The sequence below is a fragment of the Ostrinia nubilalis genome, chromosome 14 (genome assembly GCF_963855985.1).
Source record: "Ostrinia nubilalis chromosome 14, ilOstNubi1.1, whole genome shotgun sequence".
NCBI classification, from domain to species: domain Eukaryota; kingdom Metazoa; phylum Arthropoda; class Insecta; order Lepidoptera; family Crambidae; genus Ostrinia; species Ostrinia nubilalis.
In genome coordinates, this window is record NC_087101.1 from 6,502,084 (window position 1) to 6,528,162 (window position 26,079).

The window sequence follows — 26,079 nt, forward strand, 5'->3', positions numbered from 1 at the left end:
CAAATAATTTCTAGCAGAAAAATAATTCTATAAATAAATAATGTTATACAGGGTGTCCCAGAATGGGTGAATCAAACTGCTAGGGGAGGTAGCTCTACTAATGTACTATCCCTAAAAAATATGAAAAAAAATAAAACGCAGGACACAAAAAAAATTTTTTTTGAAAAGTGAAAATAAATCAGCTTTTCCCAAGTATCTGGCTATAATTGCTGTGTTTGGAGTTTATTTGTACTTTTTTCTTACTAATATTAATTGTACATGATCGCTTCGTTTATCGTTGAAAATAATGACTAGATTTCGAGTTTAGAGCACTAGTTAAAAAAAATCCGAACTCAATTTTTTTTTTCTTATTTTTTAAGGATAGTACATTAGTAGAGCTACCTCCCCTAGCAGTTTGATTCACCTATTCTGGGACGCCCTGTATACGTCTTATTTATAAATCTAGAGAAGTATTTTTGTGTCTGTGGAAGCCAACGACTTCCAAAGGAGTGTTAGGAATAGCTGACATAAAAACTTTTTGCCTTTTACGCAGAAACAACAGAAAAGTAATTTCTAGGTTATAAAACTTTCGGATCTGCCTACGCTACAATTTTTAGACATACTGGCCATAAATTAGTGAATAAATTATAGTTTTATATTTCTTACATAGACATTCTTAATTTGTACTAAAGTACGATTCTTGAACCATTAGTTATCCGTAGTAGTCTACGGTAGTAGTAGAAATACTTTTAGTTCAAAGTGGTTTGTATTTCTTAGGTAGGTAACTTGTCCACGCCGCACAGTGGTCGGCTTTATATGGGAGAGCGGAAATAATTACATTTTTCAGTGTTGTCATGTTTCTTTTCATAATATTGCTTTAAAATGATAAAAAAAAGTTATATAGTGCAATGTCTATATTTTAATACATAACAGAAATGACTAACAAATAATGTCACTTTTTTATCAGGTCTAAAACTTCTTGGTTTAGAACTAAACATTTTTTGCTGATTTTACTTCTAAATTTATTGATCAATGGATCAGACGAAGCCAGAAGAATGTTCATAATATCCTCATTTGCACCGAGAGTACCTACTCTCTCATCCCCGTCTCGTCATATCCAATCACTTAACCTCATTAGATAAATGAATCGTATGTCAAGGGTAGCAGATATTAGCAGCTAATTTATAATAAGCTAGTTACTAGAAGGACTAAGGAATCTTTTGATACATACATCTCCACTAGGATCGACAAGGCAAAAAAGTTATGGTTCAAGAAAAGCAATAATTTCGAATATAAAAGAGTGTCTTTTATATAGGTCAAGTAGGAGATGACGACAGCAGTTATTTGCAAAATATAGTTTAAATATAAATACATAATGCTTCCTAAAAGACAATTAGAAAGAAATATTGTTGATATCATCAATGTCTTAAGAAATACATTCGTAGACATCCGAGCGTAGAAACTACGCTTAAATAAATATTTCGTGTTTGATCAACTTATGACGCATAATTTTCCTTTTAAAATGACGTTTAATTGATTTTTTTTTTGTGATTATGATCCCATAACTATTCTACAATAAGGCTACTATGCTAATTTTAATGAATTAGAACCTTCCAATTTTGGACTTTTTTCCGCTTGCCGACTACTGTGCGCCGGTGCAGCTGTGACACAATTTTTATTTTGAACAACGTGCCTTTGTCATAAACTACTTACTCTTGAGTAAGGTATACAACACCTACTGCTGACTAGGTACTTCACTTAAATAAGATACCATTCAATAATCAATATTGGCACTGAGAGTTGTTGGGAGTTGCACTGTACCCTAGATAATATTTTTATGCCGATAAATACGAGTAAGTATTTTGAAAGTATCCATGGGTTCACTGAAGCTGTCAATCAACGTCACCGTTGACGGTGGCTCCTGGGACAATAGCCGGTCGTTCAACCGTGAAATGAAATGCAAGAGTAACCAATATAATTCCATTCTCATCTTCTGTCCCACTTCGAGGTTACCTGTTTACTGGAGCCGTCTTTAGATAGCCTTTGAATAAATAAAATACATTTTCACATAAATGCGTTTTCTGTTATTTTATTTGTGTCGTTACGCAAATCCAATGATTAAATTAAAAACATATTTATTTACAATAAACAGAAAAAAATAATAACTAACGCAAACTTAACTCTAAACAAAAAAAAAGTTATGAAACATAATATGAAAAAATATTTTCCCGTGCAATCATTAGTCTCAATATTTTTACCGCCAAAACGACGCCATCTTGTTTATTTTTTTTTAATTAATGAGTGTAACATTTAACGTAACAAGTCCCATTGCCATTACGCTGCTTAATATAGGCTGCATAGTTTACGGCCTTTGCCTGCGGAAGAAGAAAAAATCTGAAAATATCCCTAGACATACAGTGTGAGTCACGTTAAAGTGTACATATGAAAATAGATGAAACTAGATCTATTTTTATCGACAAAAAAGAGGTCAAAAAATTTTTGAGATTTTTTTTTAATTTTTTATAGAATTTTATTTCTTCCAATTACTTATTGAAAAGAAAACGTAATAACTTTTAAACTAAGCGGTATATCCCGATAAAATAAAAACGGTAATAATGCTAAATAACAGGCGATACTAAAAAAATACATAAAATACACAAAAAAAGAACAAAAATTAATAAAAATGATACTTTTTGAAAAAAAATTGCTTTTAAATTCGTGTTTTTTTGGTTATTTCATAAATTTCTCCAAAAAATGCCCCTATAACCGGTGGTTTTTATTATTTTGTATTATTCTCTATCGTATTACCCTCGTAAAACCAAAAATCACATGTTTCTATCCCTATCACAACGTTTGCAATGATCGTTTGAACTAAGCCTCTCCGGGCGCGCCATTCAACGCTTCGTTAATAACGAAACTGAAAATGGCTCTAGATTTTTAATTTTGATAAAGACAAGTTAGATTTCAAATAAAAACAAAAGATTTCGAAGTAAAATAAGCATTTTAGTTAAAATTAAAATTGTCTCTACCTGTAGCGGAGTATAATGTTGTGGCAGGCCTTTGTTCAAACGATCATAGCAAATGTTGTGATAGGGATAGAGACATGCGATTTTTGGTTTTACAAAGATAATACGATAGAGAATAATACAAAGTAATAAAAACCACCTGTTATAGGGGCATTTTTTGGAGAAATTTATCAAATAACCAAAAAAACACGAATTTTTTAAGCAGATTTTTTTCAAAAAGTATCGTTTTTTATTATTTGTTGGCATTTTTTGTGTATTTTATGTATTTTTTTAGCATCGCCTGTTATTTAGCATTATTACTGTTTTCATTTTATCAGGATATACCGCTTAGTTTAAAAGTTATTACGTTTTCTTTACAATAAGTAATTGGAAGAAAAAAATTCTATAAAAAATTAAAAAAAAAACCCAAAAATTTTTTGACCTCTTTTTTGTCGATAAAAATAGATCTAGTTTCATCTATTTTCATATGTACACTTTAACGTGACTCACACTGTATTTACACTGCGCCATATTGTTACTTACATTAAAAAGTAACTTTTAGGTCCCTATAATATGTTTTCTTTTACGTCTAATATATTATATGAGTTTTCAAATTATCATATTAATTAAATTAATACAAATTTTGATATAGCAAATTGAATTTAAATAGAAATTCTTGTAATTCTAACTCATCCCGAAGATAAACAAGTAATAAACTCAATAACGAAGTATCGACGTTTGTTTGCCGAACATTTCTTGTGTCAACTCGTAAGAACACCCAACAATATACCGGGAAAGTTAAACTTTGGTAAACTAATTCTACTCATTTGAATATCTACACCTTATGATGTGAAACTCTTAAAACATAGCATAACTAACAATACAACATAAAACAACAAAATTTTATTACAATAAAAGTAATACATATGTATCTCATCCCTCTGATGCTATTTTAAAATTAAAACCAAACAATACAAAAATTTACAACAAAAAGCATGTTCTTACATCAGTAAATATTTGAAGAATAATAATGATGCTCCAATTTATTAAATCAACTTGCTGTATTTAAAATTACAATAATATATTAGACAACAGATAGCTTTTTAATTGGTTTAAAACTCAAGGAGACGTCCTTCCTTTACATTCTGCTCCTAAGGCCATCACTGTAATGAATTTGCCTTACTAACTTAAAGAAATTGTTTCTTTACAGTGAAAACTATCTATAACACCTACTTAGGTACTTTAAGATGAAACGCTTCTTGGGTTACAGCAAATTTATTGTCTCTACTGTAAAATTGTTCCCCAATATTTTAACAAATGCATGTTATACGTAGCTTTAGTAATTAATTCTTCTTATAACTATTTATAAGTCTGTAAAAACAAAAATAAATATTCTTTAATCAATCAATGCGAAAAAAAACCACCTTCACAAATCACTGTTCTACTATCACAGCTTTTCACTACACCAATCCCTATACTACTACCAACACAACGTACTGTAACACTGTTTGTGTCGAATCTGCGGCCTAATATATTCGCCGAAACTTCGGCCGTGCCGTCCCCAGTCCCTACCTGCCTTATGAATACCGGGTCGAAATGACCCATATAGTATGTGGGATATTGACGACGCGCCCGCGGGATGCCATGCGAATAACTCGAATTGCTGCTGAAATACCAAAAGCATGAAAAGCTAGTTTAACATTAATCATGTGAGTCTTAAACATTTTTAAGGACGATTTTATGATTGCATAATGTAGTCAGCATATGCCATCGACTTAGGATTTTATGTAAAACTCATAGACAGTACATACCTACAAGTCGTCGACATGTTTTGTTTCAAATAAAGCCGCCGATACCAAGCCGACGCCGAGTTTAGTGTGCACGTGTGTAGAGTACCTAAGTCTGATTTATTTAAACTTGTCCTTTTCAAAGACTGCTTGTCAATATCAGCGTAAGAAGGCCTAAATGTTGTTTAATTTATATGTTACCATTATCTAGTCTCTACCGTGCATACTTTTGTAATAGTGAATTCCATTGCATAAATAACTCAAATTCCTGCCAAAATAATAATTGAAACAACTCCAAAATTATAGGGCACAATGGTAAACGTCGATGTAAAAAAAAATCTTGTGCCTCTTGTACTAAAGGTCAAAGTACCTAACCAATATGTACATATTGTGGTTTCAGTAATCCACGCGTTAATTAGCTTGTGTCTGAATGAGGGATATTGGCGTTCGAATATTGGAATATTCGGAGTACCTAAATTCAACAGCATCGAGTAATCTGATGCAGGTATCAGAACATACCTTTGTTATTGCCGTCCAAAAGATACGCGAAATATTGGGAAATGCACATTCAAAATTTCAAATTATACACTCGAAGGTTCGCATTGGGCGTGAAGCTAGTTGCTACTGCCCGCGTAGACTTCACAAAATTCTATCTACTTATCAGTTTAAAGTTTCACCAACGTTCGCCTGGACTTTGGTCCAACACCGCGGTGGGCAACCCTCTAGTTGGGTTCGCCACTGATCGGGCGCTTATGCGCTCGATTCGGCCCGATCGCGAACTTCGGTCTGCGTCTAGAGTACCTTCTGTACTCGCCACTCTGCCCGGTGAAGCTGGAAAAGCTCCTCAAGCTACCAGCGCGCGTCTCTTCAAAAAAAAAAACCAACGTTCGTCCAGCAAGGAGTTTTTTACTGAATAAAAAATACTTTTGCGCTTATTATACACATTCATTGCGGGGGGTTGAGAGATCACGGTCCGTGTCTCATACAAATATCGTATGCCAATAGCAATGTCAACACCTATACCTACGGAGTTTTCCTCGGCGTTTTCTCGACAGTTTATCTTGCTGATGTTTTAGCTCTCAAACGTAATCTTGAAAATTGAAACACTTTTAAATGAAGACCAATATAAGAATAATATTTGCCTGCCGTCAATATAATAATGGAATGTTATTTCACTTGCGCGTTTCCAAATTAGTATAAAACCACACCGCAAAAGTTGCTCGCCTGGGATTTTGAAGTTTCGGAGCGGACTGGCCCGTCGTGGAAAGTTATTTATTGGAAAATATACTCAATCCCCGCGGTCCGGGAACACGGAGTGAGCTCATTCTGATAAAGATTGCTTTACTTAGTATGAATTGATAAAGAACTACGCCAACACGATGTGCTCCTTGAAGTACTGTACTTGAAGCAGTAAAAGTACTTCACACTAAATAGCTTCAAGTATAAAAACTAATTGGTATGTAATTAACAAGTGGTAGGTATGTCAAAAACAGTGGACGTCCTATGGCTGAGATAATGATGTCAAAATTTCATGATAATATTGATAATAATCTACAAAATACAAGACCGGCTATAAGGCATAAATTCCAAAGTATTTTTCTTACAAAGTCAAAAACTGTGTAACCATGCCACAACAAAGCTCGCTAGTCTAGAAATAAAGCTAAATCGTCCAAAGCCGTGAAGGGTGGAAATTATAGGCTCCTGATATGTAGCTTTCTTGGAATAATACAATAATATTACCTAGAAACTGGCAAAAATTCGCTTCAATCAAAGCATTGCTATTTGCCCTTAGGAAAAATACCTACGTCTAGACGGGAGTATGATTGCCCTTGAAATAAGATATCCTTTAGCCTGCGGAAAAACCGAAGTCGATTTCTAGAAACAAAGCTAGGTAGAAATCTAGGTATGTTTTGTTCACCTCGATAAGTTTTTACTGTCGCAGCAACGTCTGGGTAGTTATTGAGCTATAACATTTGATTGGCTGCAAAAAGCTTATATTTTCTGAGAAAATAATCGAAGTGAGCTGTTGACAAGATTTTTGTGGAGGATTTTGTTCGACCAATTCCAGGCTCTTTCTTTTTTTATTCGGCCAAATTTTGAGTGTTTAATAGAATTATGTTTATGTTAAGGCAACAACATAATCAGACTGTACACTTTTGTAGCAAAATAGAAGTTTAAAATACCTAAATGAACAACCACGTACGTACAGAAGTTACATCCATACATACTTTTGAAGTTTAAGGCTGAGTTGCACCACCTAAGTTTAACTGTGACTATCACGATAACCGGTATATTTTGTATGGAGTTTGACAGATTTTTGACGTTTGTTAAAGTCAAAGTAAGATGATGCAACCCAGCCCGGCCTAAAGGATAAAATTAAATATCAAAAAGTTTTAGGAATATGAAAATGATGTAAAACTGCGGTACTTAGCAGAAAAGGGCGTGACTAAACGTTTTGTTAGAATATGGTAATTAACCGGTATAAAACATGTAAGGTAAAGAATGCACATGTTTCCACACACGTGCAAAATGCAAATTTATTTATTTATTTATTTATTTGGAAACTCAACAGCTTGGTCGACAATTTACATGTTACAGAGTAGTACATTATATAACTCTAGCCAATTACAGAGTCTCACAGCTAATTTAAGTGTGTAGGAACAACAGAATAAATAATGTAATTTGTTATTTTAGGTTACAAAAATAACCAATAATGCAAATAAAAAAAAAGCAAAAATAAAACAAGATGTGCTGGCTGGCGCATGGCGAGGATAGAAAGCTCCTAGACAACAGGAAATACAAAGACGAAGGTGTGATGTTTGGATTTCAGAATAAAAGGATAAAAGAAAAAAAAAAAAAATCTGTTCAATTGTGTCATAATTATGTCATATCCAACTCATACAATGGTAATGATTAGGTTTCATCCATATCCATGTATGCCTGAACTATTTGCTGTTTTAATGAGCCCTTTGAGAGATTAAATAAATCTATTTCACTATGATTATTGTTATAGGTACTAAGCAAACGAGACATAACACAGTTCTTGGCATAGTTAGTGCGGTGCAAAGGCACATTGAACAAAGGGGTCTTGGCCGTGCGATACTTGGGGGTACGGAACTGAATTTGTTCAAGTAAAATAGGGTTATTAATATTACTATTTACAATATCATGTAGTAAAGACATGTCTAGTAACTCACGCCGAGATTTAAGAGGCATGAGTGAGTAGTGACGACAGTCGTCCTCGTAAGATACGCTATGCCTGTGGGTCTTGTAGTTAAGGTGCTTTACAAAAAGTTTTTGGATTCTCTCAATTCTGTCTATGTATTTATTGTATTGAGGAGACCATATGGCACTTGCGTATTCAAGGATACTTCGACAGTAAGCGTAGTAAACCACTTTCAAACTATGGACGTTTCTAAATGGCTTGCAAGATCTCATTAGAAAGCCTAAGTTGCGGTAAGCCTGCTTTGTGATGTGGTCAATATGTTCGGACAAGAGCATTTTAGAGTCCAACCAGACTCCCAGGTCTCTCACTATCTTGGTCCTCTCAATGATCGTGTTGTTAAAATTATACGGATAATTAATTATTGTGTTTTTACGACTAAAGCTTAAACATTGACATTTTTTTATGTTTACCTTAATATTATTCATCTTGTAATACGTATAAAGAGAGTTAAGATCATGTTGAATAAGTTCACAGTCTAGAGTAGAATTAATTTTCATATATATTTTCTTATCGTCAGCATATAACAAATGTTTAGAGTATTTAAAACATCTGTGGATGTCGTATATATAAGCACAATAAAAGAGAGGACCAAGGTGAGATCCCTGAGGAACCCCGGATGGAATATTTATGAAGTCTGATTTGTATCCCCCCACGACCACTGCTTGAGAACGGTTAGTTAGGTAGGACTCAACCCATCTCAACAGATTCCCTCGTATACCGAGTGTATATAGTTTGTTGATCAGGATGACGTGATCGACACGATCGAAAGCTTTTTCAAAATCGGTGTAGATCACGTCAACCTGCCCTCCCCCTTCCATTTCACATAGAACGTAATTTGTAAACTCAGTTAGGTTAGTGACAGTGGATTTTTTCTTTAAAAAGCCATGTTGATGAGTGGATATGGAGTTGCTGATGATGGGGTAAATACTTTCAAATACAGCTTTTTCAAGTAATTTACTAAGAGTGTTAAGGATAGAGATCGGCCTATAGTTTTGTATTTGTAATTTAGACCCCTTCTTATGCACTGGAATTACGAAGGCTTTTTTCCAGATAGTGGGACAAATACACTCCCTTATTGATCGGTTAAATAACAGGGTTATAGGAAAAGCCAATGATTCAGCACAGTTTCTTAAGAAGATAGGTGGTACATCATCACAACCTGGCCCCTTGGAAGCGTCTAGACTTTCCAACAGCCCCACCACTCTTTCATGCTGAATGTCGATATTAGTTATAATATCTCCTGTAATCTCATCGCCATTATCTAAATTATTAAGGATGACATTATCTTGGGGATTAGAGAACATGTTATGAAAGTAGTTATTAAAGGCATCACAAATAACATTGCCATCGGTCAAGGTCTCCCCGTCATGAATAAAATGGTTAGGGTGTTGCGAGCCTCCTCTCTTTGATTTTATATAAGACCAAAACGCTTTAGGACCTTTACACATTCCATTCTCTATAGTAGCAATGTACTTCCTGAAGCAGGCATCTTGCAACAATCGTACACGTTGTCTGAGTATCGCAAATTCATTATAATCGCGAGGGTTATTAAACCGTTTCCATTTCTTGTGAATTTTGCTTTTTTCTTTGATAATTTTCTTCAATGGATTACTATACCAAATTGGATATCTATTGCTATTAGTACTCACTTCAGAAACAGGAATATACTTGTCAAAACACTCGCCCAAAACTGAGTAGAACCTGTCAATAGCTTCATCCACGGACCCATGCGAGAGGGTATCATGCCAATCTATTTTGCTTAAATAATCATTTATCAGCCTGTAATCAGAGCAATGAAATTTTCGACGTTTGATAATAGTTTTGGAGAGCGGCCTATTAAACAAATCCATAATACTGATAGTCAGAGCTGGATGATGAGAGCTTACGTTTAACAGAGGAAGAATACATTGATCGCAGGTGCTGTGTATATTGCAGAATACCAAATCAAGACAGCGGTCATTGTTATTACGGATATAATTATATTGAGTCATGCCCAAGTAAGTTAAATCCTCAACAAAAGAGAATGCTGCTGCCTGTTGTTATAATTATGTGCCTATTTAAGCGTTTTAACCTACATTTTCACTCTTTGGCTTTAAAACGTGACGCAAACCAGCTTTGGAAGACAATCAAAGGAGCTTGAATCAAGCGCTGATTGCTTTCAACATGTGTGAATTGCTTATTAATTTCATTTTAGCGGCAAATATTAATTCAGTAAAAAACCTCGTAGCTTGGAACTGGCTATTTAGCCTTTATTACACTGAGCTAGTCAATGTTGTCTATTCACTTTATAATTATTTTGATGAACTAGATAAAGTTGAAGTTTATAAGTAATTTGGTTTAAGTACATTATTTGTGACATTTGAACCCAAATTAAATCTTACTACATTCTAATAATAAAAAGAGCTAAAAAAATTATTCCCACCGACATTGAAAATAGGCTATTAATTTAATTAAAACCACGATAAAAAGATAGTGGCCCATTTTTCAGCTTTCTCTGTCAGAAGGCTGCAAAGGAAATATTCATTTCCTCTTCATGGAAGGGTTCTTCTGAGGACAAAAGAAAGCAAAGCCTTATTACGAGTACTCGACTCGTTTTTTAAGAGTAAAATCTTATGAGTTTCTTAGACAGTGTTTATTAGAAACTGCTAGTACGCAACGTAGTGTTTATTTGCTGTGTTTGTTGAAAATGTCATCTTAGGCTGGACTTAACTTTAACCGTAACTATAACGATAACCGGTGTTTTTTGTATGGAGTTTGATAGATTTTTGACGTTTGTCAAAGTTAAAGTAAGATGGTGCAACTTAGCCTTGTTGTATTCTTCTTTAATTTAATGTAAGACTATAGATATAGTAAGTAAATGATAGTACTTAGTAAGTTCCTGTATCCCATTTCATCTATACTTATAATAAATCTGTAGAGAGGTCAATTCTGTACATGAAATATATTTCCAAAATAACTATCAGGGGGTGATTAGTGATCGATACTGATGCCAAAAATGCAATCAGTAAAATTTTTGTCTGTCTGTCTGTCTGTCTGTCTGTCTGTCTGTCTGTCTGTCTGTCTGTATGTTCCTTATAGAAACAAAAACTACTCGACGGATTTTAACGAAACTTGGTACAATTATTCTTCATACTCCTGGGCAGGTTATAGGATACTTAGGAACTCCCACGGGAACGGGAATTAGCGGGAAAATCCTTTTGTATGAAAAATCTAAACCGCTTAAGTTAGACGCTTGAAATTTGGCATGCAGGTACCTTAGTAAACTTAAAGCTTAGTTACAACAGGATATTTCAAAATTCCCACGGGAACGGGAGTTAGCGGGAAAAAACATTTGTATGAAAAATCTAAACCGCTTAAGTTAGACGCTTGAAATTTGGCATGCAGGTACCTTAGTAAACTTAAAGCTTAGTTACAACAGGATATTGCAAAATTCCCACGGGAACGGGAGTTAGCGGGAAAAAACATTTGTATGAAAAAATCTGAACCGCGTAAGATATGTAGATGAAGGGGGGGTGAAACGAGATCCACGCGTACGAAGTCGCGGGCGGCCGCTAGTGCCAAATAAAATTACTTACATAAATAGAAATTGTAGCTAATAAATAAATAAATAATAGCTAATAAAGCTTAACAGAGCTGCAGACAGATGTTTAATCCTTGTTCAACAAAATACCTAATATGTTACCATTTTCATTTTATTCGTTCGTTATATTAATTACTTTCTTTGATCTCTCACAAGTTGTTGAAAAATATGGCTTGTTAAAATTGTTTTAAAATCGCATAATATAAACTCTTTCGGAGGTTTATTATTTCCTACATTTTCGGTTCAGTTTATTTATGCTCTGTTAACTGATTCCATCGCTTCAATACGAACATTTTATTACGTAAAAACAATTGAAAGCAAAGAGATTGTATGAGTATTTTTTATCATATTATTTTTGAAAGATAAAAACAAATATTTTTCAGGTTGAAAAATATTTGTTTTTTCTTTCTTTTTATTATGTAACTATTTGGTTTGATATTTCAATGAAATTTAATAAAACTCTGTTCTGATTCCATCGCTTCAATAAAACATCAATTATTTATTACATAAAAACAATTGAAAGCAAAGAGTTCGTAAGAGCTTTTATCATTTATTTTTTATAAGATAAAAACAAATATTTTTCAGGTTCCACCTTTGAAAAATATTTGTTTTCTGTTCCATTTTATTCGAAGTAGAAAATAGTAATTAGTTATTGTTTTGTTTCGATGAATTGTAATGTTCTATTCACTGTTCAAAATAAAGATTTTTTCTATTAATACTTGGTTATAAGCCGTTCTAAATTTGAATTGAAATTAACAGTGAAAAGGGCAGTTAACACTAGTTTACACAGTGTACGTTTATTATGCAAAAAAAATGTATCACAGTGAAACCATGTTTATATGGCCAGTGCAAGCTTGCACGTCTTTTATGTACCCTAAGTTGACTGAAACTTTACCGCATCTGTGGTTCCGGTTATGCGCTTCAGTTCTGCTGACATAGTGTGTACACACCTTTGAATTTTAAACTTGGGGCGGGTGAAAACTTGCTGTCAGTTTAGAGCTTGCTTAGGTACACTCTTTGTTCTTTACTTTGGGTTTTATGGACTAGTAAGATAAGTTTTTCGGTTGTGTTGGGAATGGAGTTGTACGTATTTTGTAGCGTGAATATGGTTTAAGAAAAGATTAACTTAGAAATGTATCAACATCATTTTTATCTGTCGGTTTCTAAAAGATGACTAAACTAAGTTTATTATAACGCTAGCTTGTGCAATTACTACATCTTATAAACATTTTTCATACATAATATAAAGTTGTTATTGTACATGTTGATGATATTGTACTCGTAGAACTGTAAGAACATAAAATAATGTAAACCTTGAAAATTATTTTTATAGTTTTTGTATATCATAAACATGTGGAATAAACTTTCACCGTCCCATTAGCTGTCAGAAGATGGCCGAAGAAACAAAAAAAAATAATTGAAGGCTCAAGAAAGAACACAACCGAGTTGTTTGCTTCACTCTAAGTATGAACGCCAAGCATATTGCATAGTTTGGTGTTCTACCTTACAGTGAAGTAAGCCTCGGACATTCATCAAAAAGAAGGAAGATCAGATTACAAGAAAAAAAGAAAAAAGAAGATCTTAGCAAGAAAAGAAGAATTTTAATCTGGCATTTGATAAGGCCAATAATAATAATAAAACTCTTAATAAAATTTTGCATCACAATAAGAACAAGAACAAAAAAAAGAAACACACGGACAAGTAGAATTGTAATTTCGACATTATGCTTGTACCTACTTATGATTTAAACTGTTTAGTTATTTTTACTTGTATTGAATTGTTTCATATATTGTATGTTACGATATTATTTGAAATATCATAAGGTATATTGAATAACGCCTTAACGTTGATTTCACACTCCGTTCCACGTCTGAAATATTCACCGGGGGGTCGTCATCTTGGAATATTTTATTGAAGCCAGCTCGAGTGGTGACTACAACTTGTCATAGTGTGAATACGGGTCAGTACGACTAGTAGAAGTAGTTGCTTTATTTTTTGCAAAATCGTGAATATGAATCTCATTTTACAACCTAGATCTAGAATAAGATGATACGTAGGTTTGTATACAAACGTTCATTAAGATATGAGGTAAACGTATTTAATTATTTATTATCTAAACCATCCAACAACCATTGCGGCTACTTATTTTTCAAACATTCATTAAAGTACAAAGGACGACCTTTTGAAGAGAAGAAAAAAAAATCCAAAAAAAACTTTATCCACACAGCCAAAGCCGTGGATAAAAAGTAGGAAAAAAAAAAACAAAAATACAGATAGGGTAAGTCCAGGATAGATGCCCCACTTTTTGATACAGCTCTATAACTCCGTCAGTAAGTTTTTATCAACAATTTGACCTTAGTATCTGTAAACTTTGGTCTTTCGTCTATGATATTACTATAATTATTTTAGTTTAAGTTATACCGATTCTGAGTAAATACCATTTTAATTGACCTCTAAAAAGTGGGATAGACGCCTAATGTGGGGGATAGAAGACTCACTGTATGATTGCTTCAAAGGATAGATGCCTGATGCAGGAATAGATTACTCGTTAATACAGTTTTTGAATTCTGAGGATCAAAATGCATTTTGAAATCAAACAAGCCAAGTATTATTATTTAAGATTGTTTGTTATTAAATGAATTAAAAATGCAATTTAATATTTTTATTAAAAATAATCCATAGTAGGTACATCCACCCGAAAAACATAACCCTCCTTCTAGCGCAGTCGGGTAAAAAGGTAATTTGATCAGAAGGGCACCCTATTTACCTATTACTTTCCTAAGGTTACTACATTCTTTTTTTCTTCTTACTTGCTACCTGTGACAAAAAGAGCAGGTTAGGATAGATGCCCCTAGGTGCATGGGACATGGTCCTAAGGGCAACTATACCCAAAAAAAAATAGGCAACTATCCTTTCAGCATAGAATAGGTGCCTTTTTTAATAAAAAATATAATTACACTAAAAATCGAATTAAACATAGCTATCCCGTATAATTTATAAGATAGTCTATCAAATTATATAAAAATCAGCTTCATTTTACAGCTGACAAAAAAATTATCCATTAAAAGATACTTACCAATATTATTTCGACGCTCGCTAAGGTCTGGCTGCGGAAGATTTTTGCTCTCACTGGCTAAACGAACGCACTCTTTGATGGTTTGCGAGGCGAAAAGTGGTACGGGGAGGTCCCTTTCTGATATACGTACTATAACTTTAGACTAAGTTGCTTGTAACATAGTGTACTTAAAATCGCGGCACCTATCCCACTGGGGCATGTATCCTGGAATTACCCTAACTTTTGTAATTTCTTGCAATTAAAACTGAAGACAACAAATCCCTTACTTTGACTGCAAAGAACTCAGCAACACAGAAAGTTGTGACAAAGTCAAAACACGTTCTTTAACGTATGCAAAAAGGTTTAAGTGCTACGAAGTTAAATTTTAAATGCTCCGTTTATTCGCAACATCGCAACCCCGTTAAGGTTAAAATGTTTAGACTGTGTATCTTTCCCGCGCACTCCCGTGATGGCCGCCGAGTTTGCACCTATGTAAATATTTTATTTTTATCTCTCAGACCCACGGCAACTCACAAACGCCAGATTCTTTCTCAAGCACAGCTACAATATTCATAAAAACAAAACAAGATTTTCATTCGTTAAACAGATGGTTATCTTGATATTTGAGAATATTTATGTAGGTAAAATACAAAATTAAGCTAAAAATAGAAGCTACACTGAAGTATAGGCACATCAAGCTTTAAACTGTGGATAAAAATGTAGTCTTAGGTACTATTTTGAAACAAAAATGTATAGTTTAAGGTGCTGTCGACTGAATAATCGCTTATGTACAGACTGCCGTACGCTGATAATGATGATGCTAGGATTAATAGTGTCAATATTGATTATGACTCGGTCAGGACTTTGTCACACAATCTTAAGAGCTTTACTTGACGCTTGAAAGCTACTCTGTGGGTTACTGGGTTCGGTAGGGCTGCCAATAGACTGTCATAACTAATAAATTAGATACCACACTGAGGTTTGATGTCACGTCGTATATCGTTATAACTAAAATCTGCAGAACATTCCGTATTTCCGTAGTTATAACCAACTTTGACCAATTTAAGGTTATTAAATTCATTTTGTTCCTATTGTCAAATATCCAGGTAAAGGAAAATAGAGCAAAAAAGTTACCAAAAGAATGGTAATCGTCGCTAACGAAACTCACCGCCACCTCGGAAGAAAGTTAAACAATAGATTGTGTTTGCTGTAATTAATGAAATTTTCAGTCTATTGTAAAAAAATGTAGCAAAAGGATTTTACACGATTGCTTATTTTTAGGAAATATACACATTGAAGATCTAAGGTGTAGATACTAATGTGAAGTCTAAAATAGTTTTTTTTTAATGTTTTTGTTTGTTTATAATTTTTTGATGCCGCGCCATTGCAAACCTCCTCTTTAGACTCTAATTTTTAATATTGAAATAAACTGAAAGTTTCAATATTTACGGTTGCTTTAATCTTCAATTTAATTCCAGATGAGTTCTGCGAGGAGTACCCCCACAACCTGATCCCGACTCCAGGCTACTGGATCGAGTGCTCGCGCCAGAAGATCACCACCGACACCATCTGGGATGAGTCGGAGTCGGAGCACGACAGCGGGCCAGACAGGGAAGACAATGGTAAGTGATAAATTTATTTTAAAAGTCGTATGGCTCCAGCAGGATAGAAGAGGGAACCACTCTTCCCATAGAAGTCGTCCCATCGAACTGGCTTCCCCAACCTTTCTGGCGCAAGCGTGGGGAGTGTAGGCCAAATATTCAATTTGCCTTTGATAAATAAATAACTCATGCAAGTGAAGTGAAGACTCGATGCTGATGATAACGTTGATGGTGATTGAAAAAGCCTTGCATTGATGATCAGGTATTTTATGTCCAAGAGCAATTATTGTTTATGGCTATACTATTATGCTTCTTGCCAGCGCCAGTTAAAAACGGGGAAACATATCTATTTTTAAGCGTAATAACATTGTAAAAATGTTATAGATACAGAAAAAACTTCCAATCTTTGAACTAAACAACATCAAACGACTCTCGCCTTCTGCATTACAAAGTTACACCACAGTTACACTTTTTACGGCTTGATTTAACCATTGCGTCATTGGCGCCAACAAATATTTCTTGTTCTGTTTGTTTCAAACTCGATGTAATTTCCCGTGACTCGGAGCGTCCAATTTAAATCGTCTTCCAGCCTTTGAAATTGCGGTCCTGATATCTTCACATTCCCTGACAGCCGAACAAAGAGATGTGACATAAAAATAATCGCCTCCCCCAAGTCAAGGAATAAAAGCGTCGCTTGGGACAGTCGACAAAATTACATAAGCCTATTAAAAGAGAACACTGAATTAGGGACCGCGAAGAAGGCCAGACATCTACCATCCCTTTTGAACTGAAACCTCGTGTCGACCTTTGACTTTGCTCGAATATTTTGTGTTTTCTTTTAATTTACTTTCATTTTGTCAGGAATACATAATTTTATCTTTTACATAACTTTAGCACTAAATATTTTCGTAACATCGAAAACCTTTTAGGGTGTTCCCCGAAATGAGTTTATAAAGTAATAAAAACTATAAAATCTCATAAATTTTGAAACTGCACGCGAGACGGTGAAAGAGGTCGCTGATCTCTAAACCTTTCGTAGTAATCTATCTCAGTTACTAAAATGTCCAGAGAAAAGTTTAGCGTCTTTTATGTTCAAACGTCAGAAAGGGTGCCTAAGGGTAAATAAAGATTTAAGACCGTCTAAAACTGCAAAAAATGAAGAGAAAGAATTCCACACCAACTCAACATTTCTTATACTAACGAGTGTTTTTTTATGCATTTAATTGCAACATATTGTTAGATGGCTGAATATGTGAAATTAACAGAATGATGTAAGTACTAAGATCTTGAATCTACCATAATCAATGCAAAAAATAATCTTGATTCTTCCGAAAATATTACCGCATAATAAGCCACATAGAAAAAAATAATTGCCACCCTGTATTACTTCTAATAATTTCCATTCAGTCCCTGCTGACAATAAAGTGATATAAATAATGTGGCGGCCACAGCTGGTCCCCTTAAAGACGGGATTTCCCCGCCGAGGTGCAAATGAAACTCGTTCACCTTCATAGAGCTTACGGTTGTCGAGCTTCGCTGAATTAAATCTTAATACACTTTGCACCCAAGACGAAGATTAAGTTAAAATGAAAAACCAGGAGTTTTAACTTAACTTTCCATCTCGCTTTTGGTACTTGATAATCTTTGAAAGTGAAAGATTTTTGGAATTAAATTATGCATAGTACATAATTTAGGAAGGTATAAGTTTTAATTTCAGACACTATTCCCACTTGTTTCTTATCACTATTTCTTCAGTGTAGCCAGAGTCTGTGTGTAGCTCACCGATTTTTGTAATGTTATTAAATGAGCAAGTGGATTATACCAGCTTACTAATTTTAGAGCTATTATATCATAGAATATTCAAATTAACTTTATTTTGATACGTACTTAAATTTACACTAGCCAAAGCACATTCAAAAAGGATAATTGAACACGATTTGTGTTAGTAGGGCCTAAGAAAACATTAAAATGCTAAATATGTTAGCTTTCAATCCAATCTGCACAAAATTGTTTTGCAGATATATTGATACTGTCACTCTATATGATAGATACGGCGTGGAGCGGGGTGATTCATCAAAGCCAACTTGTACAAAATTATGGATGTAGGAATAGGAAGCTGGGGGAACGGGCAGATAATGTATCTTGTATTCCAACTATGATATCATTTTTATTATTCTGAGAAAAATCGGTATTTCGGCTCTGGTATTGAAGAAAAGGCTGCGAAAGATATTTAATGTCTCTCATATTTCAAGCATTTATAATTGGCGAAAATTTAATTTTAGGTATTTTATTATCATACGAGTATGAAAGTACCGTCACGTCGTTCATTATTATCTAATAGTTAGTTGAACCAAATATATCTAATAGTTAAACCAAATATGAATATAAAAATGATTGTAAAAAGTCAAACTTACACAATAACCAAATAATAAGCCAATATTGCAAAATTTTCACTGAACAAAATCCGCGAAGAGACGGCCACATATCGTGTGAGTTAAATTATAGCCTTGTTGGCTTTAAAAGGTAATACGGAGCAATTCAATTGGACGTGGAAATAATTTTATCAGGACACAATTTATTCGTCATAAATAAATCCGCTTTTAAAACAATCGAATAAATTGCGCGGATAAACCAATAAAGTGGATAAAGTTTGTCCCTTAAAATACTGCTCCCAAACGGGAATATTTTATGCAGGATACCTTCCGAATCAATTTACCTACATGTTGTCTCGGCTCCTGTCTTGCGGAATTTGTTAAAGTTGTTACAAACTTTTCCATTCTCTGGATTACAACAAGAAATACAAAGAAGCAGAATTAGTATAGTCGTCACTTTGTAATTAATGATGGCTTAGAAACGTATATTCTTAGTACAATGCGTTGCATTAACTATCGCCTGTATTCACAAACAATACTATGACGTCTGACAGTGCGCGTGGACGCACAGAGTGACACACGTACCAATACTACCAATCACAGAGCTCTATTCAACGCTGTGCGTTCAATTACGAGTAAAAGCATCGTTTGTGAATACGGGCGTTAGTAGGTAGTCGTCACTTTGCAATTTGTTTAGAATCGTATATTCTTAGTACAGTGCGTTGCATTCACTATATCCTGTCAATAAAAAAAAGCCCAAACGTAACAAGATGCTTCCGTAATTTGCAGATAATACAAGTTGTTCTTTACAATTTAAAATAATACGTCGATATTTGCAACCCATTTAAATTTAATTTTGACGATGTATTTCGCACGTTAGTCTATTTTCATCAAGAAACAATCTACCTAATTGATATACCTAATCATTGAGCCATCATGAATATTGACAAGTCAGTTAGTTCCAAACCTCAGGCCTTTTTCCAGTCTAAAATATAACTCGATTTCGCTTTTTCTGGTAATTTACATAGTTGTCTAACTTTGAAAGTAGGTATACCCACTATTAGACGTAGTGGCGTAGACGCCAATTCGGCAAAAAGGAATCAGCTGAAAATTATTAATGCCTTGATTTTGAAAGTTACTTGTTTGTTTTTGTTTTAGCCTTTAGGCGATTGGTATTCGTCTTGTAAATTGTATTTTGCGAACACTACTTTGTTGAGTCGAATTCCTTACTGCTAATGTTAGTGAGTTTTTTTGTAATATTATATTTTTAGGTGTCAGTATTATTTTTACATCCTTTTTTAAGCAGAACAAGCCAGCCAGGCCATCATACTAAAATTTTGTCGCGAGTTTCTGAGAATGAATAGATCTTTGTTACTTTTCACGCAAAAAGTACATTTTATGTATTTTATGTAGGCTACTTATCGAAATTCACGCAGACGTATTCGCTGGAAAAAGCTAGTAGTGCAAACGGAAGTAGAGTATTGGTAGCTCGTGAATATTGATTTGACTCAACGTCACGTTGAGTAACGAAAGTCATCCATCAGCTGTGAAGCTGACCAGGTTACGTATGGCTACTGTATGATGACGTCACGTTTGCTCAGATCAACAGCATGTAAAATGAAATTTTTTTTTTTGTTTTATATTGAAAACAAAACGTGTTAAAACGATCATATTTGTAGGACTAGTATGGAAATCTGACAATAGGCTATGGGCGGGGCACAGCTCGTAGAGCTGATGGCCGCTGGGGCAGGAAGGTTCTTAGTGGCGACCACGAACCGGAAGACGTAGCGTGGGCAGGCCTACCACTAGGTGGACCGACGATCAGGTGAAGGTCGCGGAGGTGCCTGGATGCGCCGGCGCAGGACCGGTCTTTGTGGAAATCCTTGGAGGAGGCCTCTGTCCAGCAGTGGACGTCTTTCGGCTGAAACGAACGAACGAACGTATAGCCTCTGACTTAACTTATGTCCATTGCTCAAATAATGTGACTTGCGTTGTGAACTGTTATTGACATTAACAAATCCGGCAACAGACATAACCTATTAGAAGTATTTTTCTTTCTAAAGCATTTTTCCTCTTAAATACTAAATGAGTTTCGTCAGTTTGTAAATAACAAAATAGTTTTCATATTTATTTTATTGAGTGTTACTAATATTCCAAATCTCTATTCTTCACATCAATCACATTTTGAATATTAAATTATTATTACGCTGAAACTATTTTCGAAACGTTGATCATTGCTGAAAACTGTTTTGCATCGGCCAAGCGTGGAAAAATAATTCAATAAAGCCATAGCAAAAGCCAGCCTAATGAGCAGTCTACACACGTCTCCAATTTATCGGCCAGCGAGTCTGCGCCAGGGTCGCCAGATTCTAGGAAAAAGATAATTAAATAAGTTTAAAGCTGTGCGAGTTGTTTCCAACAAGAGCACGCGGATGGTCAAGCGCTGAATATGGAAGATGTAGCGCTTTGTTGTTTAATGCCCAGCGTTTTGATTAGAAGTGCGTAACGTCTGTTGACTGAGCTGAAAAAGCAGGAATTTTAATTATAAGGGTTTTCTTCATAAATCTAAATTAACGTTTAGGCTTCAAAGTTTTAAGCTCCTTTTATAAGACTGATAACTTTACTTAAATTCTGAAAAATCATTATGTATTCGGACAATCAAGTTGGATAAAATTTTAAATAGCCTTCCGAAGGAAACTAAAATAAACTTAAGTTATGGAGGTAAACGTAATTCTCTAATACGTATTTATGAAACATTACATAAGCTTACATGCAGGCGTTAAGAATTTAAATAAAATCATATCGTATGTCAGAAACAATTTTCTGGGCATTACGTCACGCATATTTTGTCTCTTATCTCAATAAAAAAGGCACAGCACATATTTTTCCCACCAATTCCAAATATTCCTCAAAAACCGGTCACCATAAAATATCTCCCCATCCTCCCGTCTCATGTGTCCCCCCATTGTCAACTACGACAGCCCTAGAGTGGCGCCGTGCGTTATCTGCCATACCATTCAAAAGTCACGTTCCGTTCCGATGTGCGATACAGTTCCGCTAGTGACCCGGTCATCTCCCCACTCTACCCTATAACTAGGGTGTCACATTGAATAAATAGTACAGATACGTAACTGAAAAGTGTCATAACAGGTAGTTTTGTTATTTTTATTTATTTTATACTAGCTTTTGCCCGCGGCTTCACTCGCGTGAAATTTAGTTTGTCACAGATCGTCATAAATTAAATCCTCTATGTTATTCTGGGCTTTAAACAAGAATACTATAAATAATAATGTAACTCATTAATAAACGTAGCGTTAAGACCCGTGTCTTACTATTTTAATTGAAATGGAACGCGAAAGTTTAAAATCTTATAATACTGTAAAGTTTCATCAAAATCCGTTCAGTAGTTTTTGCGTGAAAGAGTAACAAACATGTTGATATCCAGACATCCATACAAACTTTCGCATTTATATTATTAGTAGGATTATACGAGTTCTTTATAAGGAAAATTGGTTATAAGGCCAACGTCTTTCCAATACCGGCAGATGAGATTGTAGTTATTTGACTATAAATAGGAAAAAATTCCCTACTGCCTGCCTATATTGAATTGCAGAGCAATGGAGAGGCACTCCATTAAAAGTGCCTTGAAAGTTATTGTTTGTTTCATTGCATTTCTTAGCAATAAAGACTCGGGCTGTTCGAAGCACCTTTATCGACTTACTTTTATTATGATTACAGTAATTTTTAACTTCATAGCTAAGTAGGTACGTTTCGTAAAAGACAACAGGTATCTAGGTATATGTAGATTGAGAAATACCCAAGAAAATCCATTTTCCTTAGCTATACAGAGTGTTAGGTAAATGGGTATATGAGCCGACACTAGCCCATGTTAACATATGCATATAAATGGTATGAAGTCAGAAAATTTATATCATGATTTTAATTATTTTAATTTTCATACAAATCTAAATTTTATTTTGTATGAACATGTAAAAAATTAAAATGATGATATCAAATTTCTGACTTCACCATACCATTTATATGCATAAATGTTAACATGGGCTAGTGTCGGCTCATATACCCATTTACCTAACACCCTGTAGATATGTGAAATTACAGTGTTTCCTATTTTGTCACAACATTGTATGATGTAACCGAATACAGAACAGGCAATTTCTCAAAATAGGACGGGTTATCGTCCATGATATAATCGCTTAAGATAATGTTAGCAATTTAACATTCACTTATCATGCTATAAAATGTTATAGTGGTCAAACCGGACAATCTGTATGCTACCCTCCCAGGGTTGATAGTTATTGCGGTGACTGTGGGCGCCGCCCGCCCTGTCGTTACTTGAAAGGTGACACCCACGCATAGCGTATTGATACAATATTTTAGGTGAAAAGTAAAACTGTACACTGTACAGAACAAATATTCGTCTGATATTGCTGCCCACTGTGCAGTGTACGTACAGTCGTCAGACGAATATTTTTACTGAAAAATCATACCTAATTAAAACTACATAAGACTCTACTGCGCTATTATTTGCTATTAGTATTTTCTTATCTTCCATATTTAATCGACTGTGCTTTACAGCTGAACAGCGTGCCTGGCGTAACGTTTTCATACGATTTGAAAATCTCAATCAAATATTTATATGGATACGTTAAGGTAACAATCGCGTAGCAGTGACATCGCGTACCTAATAGTCACGCCACGCAGCTGGTTTATATGCCGCAATCAAATTTTTGACAATAGGCTCTTCTTTTGAACTTTGACGCACTTTATCTCTTTCAGTTTTTATTTGTATGAAAAAGTGAAAAATACGTGTCGAGTATTTTTTGATAAGTTAACCGACGGACTAATTCAAACTCTTGCTTTTTTACCCAGGAAACATCGCTATTGAACAATTCAAGTCCGCCTTTAATTGGCAGTCAGTAAAGTTGTTACCAGATCAATTTCGATCAACGTTTTCCATTATCATGATAGTTCACAGCCAAACGCTGCGCCAAGAAATAAAATATCGCAGATTGTCCCATTGCTTACAATCAATCATACTCGTTCATGATCAAGAGACGTTGTTTTTGTGTCAACACGAATGCTCACTCCAGTGTTGCACCGAGTGTGGTTGAGTATTAGGTCTCATTTTTGTTATGTGGACATTGAAGGTGATTTTACTTTCCCTACCATACAAAGTTCTAAGAAGACTAAAATGATGGGCTAGTGTAAAAAGGAAGTATATAACAAGACTTCTATAATAAATAAGCCTATGCATGACTTTGCAAAGGACAATCATTAGGTACACAAAAATGCATTATACTCGCCAGTTTTAAGTACTGAAGTAGAATTGTCAGTAGGTACTTTAAATTCTCACACATTCCAAAGCATGAATAAAATTCAAATACCTACATATTCATTCGCCAGCTCTTCATACGTCACCGTGCGATCGTTTCGCAACTGCCATTGTCCACTTACATAAGTTGCACGTCCAACTTGTTGATCCTAAATACGTCATTTATACCCAGGCTATGTGACTCATGCGAGCGTTAGCATTATTACAGCATTATGAGAGGGTCCGTCATAGTTATGTCTACGCTTTCGCGTGGGCAGTCTGTTGCCTTATCGTTAACGGCATTATTAGTGTTGCCATTTTCGTGTCAATCTTAATGTGCCATTTTGACATGACACTTAACAATTTACTTAAGTAAACAGTGTTAAGCAGAGAACTGCACGACTGTTTAGTAAAGTTAATTGAATATCAATCTGTTTTACTGATTTGTAGATAAAATACCGGATGTTAAGGTAAGCCTAAACACTGAAGCAGTCTTATACCCTGTTAGATTAATTGCGACCTATTTTATTGCGTTATGAAATGTTATAAGAAAAACCATCCAGCAATTAAGTATTTTTCATATACCTACTTACCTATGTAGTAAGCAATTAAAACATTATGAAAAGCAATCAATTGTTGCTAACAATAACAACGAGCTCGTCCAACTTTCCAGACATATCCCGAAAGTCCAGCAAAATCGACCCTATAACAACTTTCACTCACACCTATATTCTTTCATGAACACACATCGGTGTTAATACTCGTAAAACAAACTTTTCAAAACAAGAAAACACACTTATTGGACTCTTACTTTCTGAATCGTTACATCATACTTTGTTGACCGACACATCAAAAGTGTATTAGATCATTTACCCACATACAATACCTCAGATAGCACAGATACTGTAACAAGGTCCAATAGGACTGATGGCTCATGCGTCTTATGTTGTAAGAATTTTTTTTGGCAACATTTACATATTTGTTTACACTTGAAACACGCATCTACGATAATTATTTATATTTACAGGATTCCACCTATTCAAATTCAAATTGTTTATTACATGAAACACCTACAAAATATCTAAAAGAAAATGAAAACGGTTACCTATTTATTCGTCAAAAATCAGTACATAATAATATATTTTAATTATTATTAAGGCCGGGTAACAGAGAAAATGGCGAAAATGAGGTTTTCATTTTTCATTTTTGAGGTACTAAACAGTAAAATAAAAGGCTAAGATTTTTTTTGGGCATAGTTGAGGATATTTTCTAGGGCTATTAACGGATGGAAACACGATTTGATGAAGTTGACTCGATAGAATAAATTCCCAAAGTTACCTCTATTCGTTTTCTAATAATGGTTTTATTTTTAAAATAAGCGATTTGAGATTCTGAATCTTTTACTAAACTAAAGTTCAGAAATAACTTGAGGGCTTTTAACGGATGAAATTTTTATATTGCGTCTTATTTAGTTACTATGTTAAAAAATGTGGAAAAAATCGCCCATGACGGCTTGGACAATCTCAATCAGTCGCGCGGTGGCGCTTACGGAGGACGGACGCGTGCCAGTTTTTTGGCCGTGACAGTTCTCGATTTGTCAATATTTTTGACAATGATGACTTTGATGAGTCACAGTATAATAATACCAGTGTTACTGGAGAAAGCTAAAATTTTTGATAATTAAGAATTCTGAATTTTGTCTACCTATTGAAATTTAAATCGTTGGCATCCTTTTAAACTAAGACTCTACTCATGATACATTCCTCAAATATGAGACAAAACCAATGAGTTAAAATTACATTTTAATAGTACCTACATACAATCGTCTTCACTCTTTAGAAGAGCACACTGACACAAATAAATAAATAAAAATTAGGTCAGTGGGTCAAATATAGGGGCAGCTGCACGTCACTGAAAGACGATTCTGTTTACTCGGCATCTGGGCTGGAGAACATGAATCCTTGCTTACAGATGCAGATGTAAATAGAGTTATAATTGAACAAATTTTACATGAAATGTTTAACAGAACTCAGTTAAAAGACACATACATGGAATACCTATAAGGTTGCGGAGGGAAAGCTACCTATTATAAACTAGCGGCCGCCCGCGACTTCGTTCGCGTGGACCTCGTTTTACCTTTAC

At 34.6% G+C, this 26,079-nt stretch overlaps 1 protein-coding gene across 1 annotated transcript in view; it reads left to right on the forward strand.

The window, feature by feature from the left end:
* Positions 1-26,079, forward strand: part of LOC135078307 (uncharacterized) — a 118,421-nt gene that overhangs the window by 42,282 nt on the left and 50,060 nt on the right. Inside the window, exon 7 of the mRNA XM_063972906.1 lies at positions 16,111-16,254. Within this exon, the coding sequence (XP_063828976.1) occupies positions 16,111-16,254 (144 nt within the window). The remainder of the gene's footprint in view (positions 1-16,110; positions 16,255-26,079) is intronic.